The sequence below is a fragment of the Dunckerocampus dactyliophorus genome, chromosome 1 (genome assembly GCF_027744805.1).
Source record: "Dunckerocampus dactyliophorus isolate RoL2022-P2 chromosome 1, RoL_Ddac_1.1, whole genome shotgun sequence".
Classification (NCBI taxonomy): Eukaryota; Metazoa; Chordata; class Actinopteri; order Syngnathiformes; family Syngnathidae; genus Dunckerocampus; species Dunckerocampus dactyliophorus.
This window is the reverse complement of record NC_072819.1, coordinates 31,060,749-31,072,496: the sequence shown is the minus strand read 5'-3', so window position 1 is coordinate 31,072,496 and position 11,748 is coordinate 31,060,749. Positions and strand designations below refer to the sequence as shown.

General features: G+C 40.7%; 1 protein-coding gene across 3 annotated transcripts in view; it reads right to left on the bottom strand.

Moving 5' to 3' along the window:
* Positions 1 to 301: 301 nt before the first annotated feature.
* LOC129185032 (adenylate cyclase type 6-like) overlaps positions 302 to 11,748 on the bottom strand; it is a 63,902-nt gene continuing 52,455 nt past the window's right edge. For all 3 annotated transcript variants that reach the window (XM_054781792.1, XM_054781708.1, XM_054781876.1), the window contains 6 exons: positions 11,334 to 11,363; positions 11,119 to 11,251; positions 10,778 to 11,041; positions 7,843 to 8,047; positions 7,613 to 7,737; positions 302 to 1,902 (listed from right to left, as the gene is read on the bottom strand). In XM_054781792.1, the coding sequence (XP_054637767.1) occupies positions 1,774 to 1,902; positions 7,613 to 7,737; positions 7,843 to 8,047; positions 10,778 to 11,041; positions 11,119 to 11,251; positions 11,334 to 11,363 (886 nt within the window). In that variant the 3' untranslated portion in view covers positions 302 to 1,773. The remainder of the gene's footprint in view (positions 1,903 to 7,612; positions 7,738 to 7,842; positions 8,048 to 10,777; positions 11,042 to 11,118; positions 11,252 to 11,333; positions 11,364 to 11,748) is intronic.

The following is an 11,748-nucleotide window of genomic DNA, read 5'->3' as shown; positions in this document are numbered from 1 at the left end:
GTGCCAGCTCTCCAGTGTGATCTAGTACAAGGTGATTAGCATGAATTTATGTCACTCAAGTAATGTTTACCATAAAGTGCTGTGTGAATGTTGCCATTAGCTGGACAGAAATTCATTATTCATGTGCAAGCAATTACTAATTCTCAACTGCATTGCCTCCTGAAACTGTAGACAGATTTATTTCGGAAAAAGAGAAGAAGCAGAAGAAGGGGGGTGTCTCAAGTTACTGTCATGGGGAGGCAGCTTGATTGCAGGCTTCTGATTGACATGACATTCAAATTAGAGCCGCAGGCATGATGTGTAACGGTCAATTTGCTTTTATTATGTTTTGTAAAATACAGTCATACTAGAAGTGCCTCAACAGAAAGCAAAGGGATTATAATCCTATGTAAGGGGAAATGAAAAAAAAAAATTCATTTGACCTTTTATTTCAGGGGGCAGAGAGTGACGTAAAGGCTTGTCACCTCTTAAGGCAGAAATATTGTGGACTTCCACAGAAAAAGTGAGCTCATAAACACTGTAAAATTAGACTGTCAATTTGCAGCAAACAAAAAGTCCAATCAATCTGACTGCTTTCGATGCCCAGTAGCACAGTGGTTGCTTCGTTGTTTATTATTATTATGTACATTCATCTGACTCTTCTGGGGGTGTGGGCACCTTCAGATGAGAAAAGCAAGTCTTGGTCCATAAAAATAAGGACCTTGCGACCACATAACATCAAGGCAATCCATGTGAGCAGGCAAAGAGACGCTGCATACACTCGGTCTAAAAGTTGTTGCGGTCCAAAAATATATTTTCACGGGCTTTTGAATGTTTTGCTTGGAATGACATGAACGTCCAGTAAAAAGACGCAGTAGACATGATTCTCCTTAAATCACTAGAAGTCAGGATGGGGCACACAACTCTCGAGATGAATATAAAACATGCTTTGCAGCAAACAGTTTGACAAGAAAGCCATGTTGTGTTACATCATAAAAATCCTCACAGTGAAAAGTTACAGTATGTCTCTTTTAGAAGAAAAGTTCAGCATCCTGTCACACACATTCATACACACATAATACTCACATACACTTATATAAAATGCTTCAAAAAACAGTTGAGAGCTTTCATCAGTACCGTGACACAAATGTGACTGCTTCTCCTTTGCTTTAAGTCATCTTGCTGACTTCAACCAAATGAATGGAACGTTTTGGTGAACCGCAGGCAGCCTCATGTGTAGGCTGCGGAGAATCACAGGCTCGAGGAAACAAAGAAGGCGCTGTGAAGGCACACACGCATGTTGTTTGTTGTTTCTTGCCTGTGCGTATGTGTGTGTAATGCTCTCCTTTGTGATTTAGCCCAGAGAAACATTTGTTTGTCCCTATAGGCGACAGTGACTTTACTACCGTGGACTCTGCAATGATAATTAAATGAGTAAACTTGGGAAAGTTGTTCTTTGGTCATGTTCATCCTTCATTTGTGTCCTTGCATATACTCCCATTTCTTTTATATAGCTTATCCATCTGCACAAAAATAAATAATGACCTCCAGAAAAAACACTTGTACTATTGCTCATAAACACAAGCATACTCCCATCCTAAGGCAACTGGGCTTTGTGGTCGCTTGTGCAAAAACAGCCTTCAAACACCTATGTGTGTGTGTGTGTGTGTGTGTGTGTGTATCTGAGTGTGTGCGACAAGACACACACACAGCATCTGTCCTCAGTGTTTACACTGTGCATCAGTGCAGAGTGGGTCAACCCTGTGGGGGGGGGCGGTGGTCCGGCCCGGTTGGTTAACTGCTCTGGGGACCAGAGGTGAGGAAGTAAGTGGTCATTTCACCTTTCCCCTTCACCTTGACAACTCCTCTACAGTCCATCTGGTAGCCATTGTTGGCCAGCACGTGGTACAGGTCTGTGGTCACCTAAGAAAGGAGATGGACATTTGACACCCACACAATAGAAGGTCTCCGTTTCTCAGTGAGCAATCACCTAATGGACGCAATGGAAAAGGCATTTGTAAGCTGCGTAGCTGTATCTAACTACATACAGGTCTGTTATTATGATCAATTCATCAGTCTACATGCGTGGACCTTTTCCAATTTGCATATTCAGCACATTCTTACTTCATTATCTGACAAGTCAATATAAAACTAATTGTGTGAGTATTTTTTTTATATATATTAAATAAAAGGTGAAAAGGCTAATAGGCTTTGGGTTCTCTACACTTTTAGGGCACCAGCATAAGTTAGTATTTCAAAAGACAACACATAAAAAAAATAACTTTAGTTACCTTTAATAGGCTACTGTATGTGGACAAACATATAGGGACACCTGTCCATTACACCCAGAGGAACACTTAAAGGGGCCAGGGGACTTTTATTTGCTTGCACTGTATACACATATTTGTGTCTCTGGAGTGCCTCCTCAACCATCAAGTTTGAAATTACCCAACCAAGTATTTGCTGCCTGTGTAAGAAAATGTGTCTTTCAGCAAGCCGTTCAGATTTTGGCCCAGTTGTGATGTAATAGGCTAATTTACATGAGACTGCCCTCAAACCATGTTTCTCCGCCCATGACCTAGAACGTTCAAAGCTCCCTGGACAAAGATCACTGTACCACCATCGTGCCAAAGCCAAAGGCTAAGTAGAACTGCAGTGTTGTTGGATGCACAGATTGTCACCCAGCCACAGAGGACAAAAGAGCAAAATTGATTATTTTTATTTACAATTTTTAGGCATTCCTTTTGGGGGCCTTGGTCGGGAGTGCAGTGGGTGCAGTGTCTTTCTGCTACTGCAACAGAAGCTTCCACCCTGAACTCATCCAAGCATGCCTTTATTCTTTGTGCACTAATGCAGTGGTTCTCACCATCACCCGTCAATGACAAGCGCTGACCCAAATTGCGGACATTTTTTGCTGCAAACTTCTTAAACATCCTATTTATTTAATAAATTACATCTATTTATTAGGGATGTCCGATATTATCGGCCACTTATAATTATCGGCCCGATACTGATATAAAAACGTGATATCGGCCTACATGTTTTTTTTTTTCCCCTACAATAAAAGCTGATACAGAGCTTTTAGCGCCAAGTTCGCAAATTTGCAACACTGCTGAACTTGCTGCATCATGAAGTTAATACTGTGCTGCTCACAATTTTGTGAGAATAAGGTAACTATAACTACACAAGCAGAGTAACAACAACACTCACAATGAACTTACCTTCAAAAATCGCGGGGGGATTACCATTCCACACACTAGTCTTACTCACTGTGTTTTTTTTTTTAAAGAAAGCGCTATCACACAACAACGTAATGGGTAGATAACACAGACAAGACACTACCAACGAATAATGCAGAATAACCGACAACTATGTGAGCTCTAAACAATGCCTTATGTATGGGTTAAGCACAGACATACTGTAGACCCCGTAATTGAGACTGCGCTTTATAATCCGGTGCCCCTTATGGTGCGGAAAATACAGTACGGATCTTCTCAGACGACTAAGATAGGAACTTTATTGATGCAATACCGCAATAATTCACATTACATCCGCTATAGAGCACAAAGTAGTGCCGAAAAACCATACACAGTATATATATAGTAGTTTTAATGCAATAAAATATGAATATAAAATAAGAACATGAAAGTTATGTTATGTTACAATAATAATCTGCAAATTCATGCACTTTAAACGATACCCCTTTAACTAAAAATAAATGCAATCTTTCCAAAAATAACATAAATCAAGGCACAAGAAACACAAATGCCTTCTTATATAAAATTTGTAATACATGAATTATCTGCTCAGAGAAGGGTGGAGTAGCCAACAAAACAACTGTACTCATTTAAGAGTATTGTTACTTTACAACAATTTTACTCAAGAAAAAGATGTGACATTACACATATCGGTATCGGTTGATATCGGAATCGGAAATTGAGAGTCGGTTTTCGGCAAAAAAGCCAATATCGAACATCCCTACTATTTATTCATACATCCATTTTCTATACCGCTTATCCTCACTAGGGTCGCAGGGTCATTAATTTATTTAAATTCTAAATTTAAAGGGACAGTAAAGCATCTACCTAGAGGGTGCAAACTTGTGAATGTCTTGCGAGCATTACATGCTGCCCTCTTCTTGGTCTGAGCATGAAAGCTACGGGCCAGGTAACACACACACATGCGTAGCAGCCTTTGCTAAGCGCTGGGGGTGTAATTTTGAGCCAGTTTCAAACAGTCTCTTCAATGAAAAGACATTAAGGTGGAATTTGAATTTGAGGTAGTACAAAATAACAAGGTGTGCCAGCACAAAGGAAGTTTCATGATCATTTCAGAAACAATAGGCTTTTTATCTTCATAAACTTAAGATAAAGATAAAGACGCACTTCATAAATCATTGAACAAAAAGTATCTGAAGGTTTTCAGTACATAGTATACCTTCTGGAAGAGTTGAATGAAACAAATCAACAAAACCAAGCAAGTTCAGTTGCTCTGATTCAACACTCAGTAGGTAAGTTTAATAATAATAGAAGGACCATCTATTCTGTAGACCTGGGCGTGGCGCAATACCTCCCAGTACCGTCATACCACACCTGCTAGTCTTCATTGTGGGCGGAATTCCCCCATGCAAAACAATGGGAGCTTTTGCTTTATGCCGCGCTCTTCGAGCTTTCTAGCTGTGTGTCGGACAGATGGCGCATTAAGTCCACACTTGATATCCTTCCCCTCCCGCTCAGGCTTGACCAAGTCGCCAAAAAACATGGCACATACCTCGTTGTGGCATAGCGAGCAAACTGCACTGACGCAAGGTGCATTCACGGACATCGGGTCACTACATTATTTTTTATTGTAAAGACCCCACAACCCAATGAAAATGGATCCACAATCCACTTTTGGGTCACGACCTACCAGTTGAGAATCACTGCACTAGGGAATAGTCATGCACAGAAGAAGGCCTTCGCCAAACTGTTCTGACATTGGCCGCATATTAACTGTACAAAATGTCTTATGTGCACATCAAATGTAATTAATTTGATAAATTTAATTTATTTAGGGAAAACTTTACCCTTTTTTTGGATTTTTGCCCATCATCCACAATCCCTGTGTGAGACAAGAACACACATCTTTCCCTTTTCTGTGCATTTAAGATAGCCGCCTGGTGCTGACAGTTTTTCACTAAGAATGGATGTACTGTAAATTCTGGCGTATAAGCCGCTACTTTTTTCTTTAACTTCGAACACTGCAGTTTATATAGCGGTGTGGCTAACCTACGGCTAAATTCTTATCTTGTGACATCTCCTTTCCTTCAGAACTAATACTAATTGTTTAAATACTGTTGTTTGCGAGTCAGTGAGGAAACAGTAACGCTTTCTGTGGCCTGAGCCGATCACAAGCGATTTTTGCACTCACAACAAGCTTGCCAACCCACACTTGAAGTCACAGGAGGTCATTATATATGACAGTATAACAAGATAACAGTTTGACTCATCTTGTGTCATCTGACTGAGAACAACACTAAATTCATCACACAGCTACTTAACACTCCAAAAGTATACCTCAGAAATATACAAATATGTACCAACACCAAGTTTAGAATGAAAAAAACCCAACATTGTAAAGTTTTCCGATAAGGCATTGCATCTGAGCAACGCATTCATTGGAACGCTACAATGACGTCAGCCTCCCTCTAGACTCTGTGCTCCTCTGGTGGACAGAGGCAGCATTGCAGCGCCATCCATCTCTGTTCTCTGTTCTTTCAATGAACTGATTTCTACCAAATGTATTATGGGTAGATGTTAAAATAGCTGCTGTTTGTTATTTTTAAATTCATATTGGTACATAAGCCTTTTGAGTGTTAAGTTGCTGTGTGATGAGTTTAATGTTGTTTGTAAGATGAAACCGTGAGCCAGACTTAAATTGAGTAATGACCTCCTGCAATTTCCAATGGGTTGACAAGCTCGTTGTGAGTTTTTTCATAGCTCATGATTGGCTCCTGTCAAATAAAGAGCTGCCTATCTCACGGTTTGGTGGAGCTGTCGAATGCTTAACCCCCAGTACGCAGAGACAGTGGTGTGCAAATAAAATTCTTTTAATAAAGCAACAAAAACAACAAGCGACAGCGGGAAAAATGGCTCTGTGAAAAACATAGACAGTAGTCTTTGGCAGTAGGAACAGGTCAGGAGAATGTTCAGCCCACTAAAAAAAACTTGATATCACACCTATATACACGGTCGATCTAGGCACTGTGAGTGAGGCGCTCTGCCACTACGCCAGAAAGGTAGTTCCTCTGTGTTAGTTCCTACAGCAACAATGTCGCTATAGCCTGGTTAATATGCAGGTCACGACATGTAAATGAGCCGCTGTTGGCGGATTTTGGATGTTTTTTAGAGAAGGCATAATAGGCGAAATAGGTGAATCACAATTATGTGCACTGTTGGGGAAAAACTGCCAGCACGAGACGGCTATCTAGAGACACATGTATTCTTGTCCCACTTAAGGATGGTCTTTTGATGGGCAAAAGGTTGTCTCCCATCTCCCAATGATTTATAGTAACACAAATTGTACATCAGGTGGCAGCATTGTTCTAAATGTAATCGCAAACTCAAAGGATTTGCTTAGCCTTCCTTGTGGCAGGGGAATTCGAATTTAGACTTGTGCCTCTCCAGAGAAACATTAAAGGACCCTTTCAGCAAAAGAACATCACATCCTGTGCTAACAGGGATTCTTCCTCCAGGGAAAGTTTAAGGAGCAGATGTGTGAACCAGTGACTTTCCATTTCAGGGACAATCTCGTCTCTCCGTGTGCCTCTTCACTGCACAAAATCTATATTAAATAGAAGCGCACTGACTGTACCAGTCGCTCTCGTATCAGCTCAGCATTTTATCGACAACACAAACTAGGGATTACACATACAGAACTTGTTCTAAGATTTTGGTAGAAATAAAAGCACACTATTTTCACACATGATTGACATTCTACATTAGCTGAATCCATCCATTTACTATACCGTTTGTCCTTATTTCTCAGGTAGGCTGGAGCCTATCCCAGCTGACTTGACAGGCGAGATGAGAGGTATACCTCGGATTGGTCGCCAGTTAATCATAAGGCACATATAGCGCTGACTTGGTACGGGGAGAACTGCATACTTTACTTGAAAGCGACGTACAGTATGTATACTGTGGACATACAAATTCAGGTTGGACAGATTTATGAAAATGTCTCTACAAAAACATCAATGACGTGCCCCGGAACAAGAAATGATGAAATGCAACCCACTGGGCATCCTCCAATTGTACTGTACAGTATATGTGCTGTGAAAGTTGTTTCACAATTAGGCCCAATTAATGTGGTATGCTCAAAGGAAACTGTCAACTGGCTTTTGAATGACATTGAATTATCAATAAAAACATAATAATTTAATGATAAGGGTATGAAAAGACATTCAAAAGATATTATATTTGTTAAGTCAAGCACTACAGCCATCACACAAAATTTGAACAATAACCTCACAAAAGATCTTGCATGTGGCAGACACACAACTATGAATCCAATGTATCTTCCGGGCTACTCAGGTGGAATGCACTAATACTCCTCTGACAATGAGTAATGTGATCAGCTTATAAGTGTGTGTTACCTGTATGTAGTCTGGTACTCCTGTGCTGTCCATTCGACTGGCCACATTGACTGTGTTCCCCCAGATATCATACTGGGGCTTCCTGGCTCCAATCACTCCAGCCACTACTGGTCCCATGTTCAGCCCTGAGCACAGCACAAACAATTGGTCACCCAGTATAACTGCATTTAAAATGATTTCCCAAACTGCAATATCAACACGGAGCAATAGCTTCCATCCACCAGCCTTACCTATCTTCATCTGGAAGTTGTTGAAAGAGTGCTCATTGATGTATTTCATCTGTTCCCGAAGCCTCATGGCGTAATCTGCCAGAGCCAGGATGTGTGAGCGACCCTCTCTATCGTAGGTGGAGACGTTGAGGCCAGAAGCAGCCATGTAGGTGGAACCGATGGTTTTGATTTTCTCCAGCTGACGGAATCTTTCCTCACTGATGATCTAAAAAGTGGTGGAGGAGAAAGATGAAGAAAGGGCAAGGACACTGAACAAGTGTCGATGTGCACTGTATGGGCAAATGTACTCAAAACATCCATCCCTACATCCATCCATTTTGTATACTGCTTCTCCTCATTAGGGTCGCGGGGCTAAAACACATTTCTTAACAAAATTATTATTTTCAATCAGGAGTTGGGCTGGATCCTTTACCCCTCAATTAAATGCTTGAAACTTTGTGGCAACGATTTGAGTAAAGCCCTTTTTTAGGGGTGTAAAGAGAAACCCAACTCACAAGACGAAACGGTGCACGAGACCTGTTAGAACGAGATGTGATGAGATTATAACATTAATTTTAAGAATAGTACAATGAAAAAATATTGATAAGCCTAGTGTATTGCTATATTTATTGTGAAGCTCAGTTGCTATTACATTTTTTCACCAGAAGAGTGTGCTACTCACAAAGCACACTGTCATGGTAATCTGAGACATAAAATAAACATAGCATAATCTGTATTTCGATGTTCCATCCTGCTAATTTTAAAAACTTCTAAATAGCCAATGTGTGATAGGAGAACTTTGAGAAGCGCTGGCCGAGATTAAATATTAAAGTTCTTTTAGTTTGACGAAATGATGGGCAATTTTACATTAACAAACCAAGAATCAAGTTTATTTGTAGTTCTAAATGTAATTAAGGTGTTTTTACCAACTTTGTCTAACTAACTAACTGTGTCTCCTACGAGGTTATGCTTTTTTCCTACATTATTTTACATCATGTGGAAATGATATGCAAATTGGACGATGACATCATCTAGCAACTTCTAGGACAGCCAATAGATACTTTTCTTACTGAAAAGTTGGCAACAGTGCTTTTGAGCACACAATAACACTATAGTACAGTCAGTGACAGCAACGGACTTTCACACATTTTAGTTTGAATTAAGCATATAATATGCTGATTGGCCAAGTTGCCTGATGCCACGGTGTGTGAAAACACTTCTGAGGTTTGTGGTTTTGTGTTGACACAATTTGTTTTTCCCTTCTATATGTCTTTTCACCACATTGTAAGAAATGTGAAATGGTTATATTTTATTAAGCAGGGCTTCATCGGCTGCACTTAATGTGAGATGTCATGTTGTTAAGTGCCACCAGCTGGCCAGTTAACAAGCTGGGTCAAACATTCAGTAAAGAAAGTGTGGTACACAACAGGTCAGCTATCGCTACAGTGCACAATATAGAATGCATTTAGCAAGTTTTTTTCTATGTAGAAATACTGCTTTTTCTGCTACTGGCTCAAAAACATGTTTCTCCTTACACAGAGTCTACACCAAAGCAGATGAGATATGTCTGCAGCTGATGGACTCCTCAAGAATTGAGACGGAGGATAACACGACCACCCGGGGTTCCATTCAAACACCTGTCGTGATGGTAAGACCTCTTCAGTACAGACTACATTATTTACACTAAAAAGACTGGGCAATCACAGAGCGTGAAGAGTGAGTACATAAGTAGTTACCCGAATAATGTCATGAATAATGACGAGCTGTACTTGTTTCATGCTCGTACTCTACAAAAATGTATTGTCTAAAACGAGTATCCGGCTCATCCCTACTTATTAGTAACAACAGTTTAGGTTTTTCTAGTTATATTATGCCTTTTTGTTGCATTTTTCTACTTTTGCTGAGGTCTTTTTAATTTTATTTCTGCAATGAGCCACATTCTACAGTGGCCACTGGGCCCCACTTTGGGCATCCATTCGTGTTCCGCCAGGAAAGAGACGTGCTGCCTGGTGGACGATGGAGGAGTATATGCCAGTTCTGCTGGCTTTGTCGCAGGCCAGGGGTTGGGTTGCATTGTGGAGAGGATTATGCAGCTTTCACACCTGCATTGCACGGTGGTCCAGAGATGGACCTCCACCACCGCTCACCTGCGCGGCCGATACTTCACCTTGACCGCTTGTATTTAATTACCAAATAAATAAAAGACACAAGAAACACTTCCTGTCTTTCACTTTTAATGTGCACCACTACTTGCTAAATATAGTGACTATGTTGCTAAATTGTCAACACGGATCTCTTCTACTTATGAGGTGTGTTATGAAGCAAGTTGGTAGCCACAGTATCATGATTAATGAAGCAAGAAACCACCTTAACACTTTACCTTCCAATACATCATCGCTAATACGCTTGACTTTAATTTCTATTTACTTGGAGCATTAACATGGCGGCAGGTGTTAAACTCAGATGGAAAAAACAGCCACACGTCACTTGTTGACACTGACGTTACGAACACTGAAGTAGGTTGGATTGCAAGTTTAATAGTGTGCGTAAAGCACATAGTAGCGATGCCATAGTTCACAGTCTGATTGGCTTCTGGCTGCCTTATTCTTTTTTTTTTTTTTTTTTTCCTGGCTGCCTTATTCTCATGAAACAGTTTTTCTCCAAGAGAAATCTCATCACGTTTTAATCTCATGAGATCTCGCGACACCCCTACCCTTTTCTCTTCCATAGTTGGTCTAAAAAAGCATGCTTCGACGAGGCTGGTGTGGAAAAACACCTTTGACACAATGAACATTGTGAGCCAGCTGACCCTCTCTCATGTCCAACATCAGTGACTTCTGACATCACAAATGTTGTTCTGGATGAATGGTCGAAATATCCCACAAAGACACTGCAACATCTTGTAGAAAAGAATGGTCAGACATTCCTAAACTTTTTAAACTTATTGACTTCTCACCTCATCAAAATCGGCGATGATCTCATTGAGCAGCCTGAGACACTCCACTCCCTCATTGTTGGCCTCCAGCTCCACGTAAAACTCAGAGAAGTTGCAGATGGAAGCAAACATGACAGCAACACATTCGCACGACTGATAGTATAGCTCATCATTGCGGCGCTCTCGTGCAAGAAAGTGGGCGGCAACATCTTTGGGCAGGATGTTGTGGAGTAGGCGGCGGTTGTAAGCCTGCAGTTCTTCCATCTCCTCCTTCTCCTCTGTAGCCTGGTGAGGGGTGAGGAGGTTGTTGGGTTACAAACTAGTGTTCATTTTGGCTTCAGCTCTCGCTGTGTGCCACTTACCTGCAGCTTCCAGAGGAAGTCCAGACGTGCAGTGGACTCCACCTGCTGGCCGTGCAAGTATAGAGCCAGAACAAATACAGTCAGGATAACAGGGGTCATGACCTTCAGGGGTACTTTGGTCACGCTCTCCAGGCTGTGGAAAGATAAGTTGCTCAGTCAATAGCATGTGTCAAGAGAGTCATGAAAACCAAACATGCAAAGTCAAAGCTACTTACCACTGTTCTGCAGTAGCATTGAAACCAAGCCTGTAAAAAAACACATGAAAAAGTCAAATTCAATAACATTAGATAACACAAACTGCATAATAATAGTATGGTGAATATTATCATTAAAAAAAATAGGGGGAAAAAAAGAACATTCTCAAAAAAATATAGAACCGCATGAGAAAGTAGGTCATGTTATCACTTAAAAGTAGACATATGTCTGTGAATATTTTCATTCATCCAGGTCATTGTATTGTCAAGGCATTCAATCCATAGACTAGACTCTAGTCAGACTAGAGCTGTCCACAACCTGAACAGTCCAATTGCGATTGCTTGAATACCCTGAAAATTAAAAGCAGACCTAATCAGTAGCATAGTATTGTGTACGATGTGGCTAATTTATGGATTTTTATGGGCTAACGAGCTG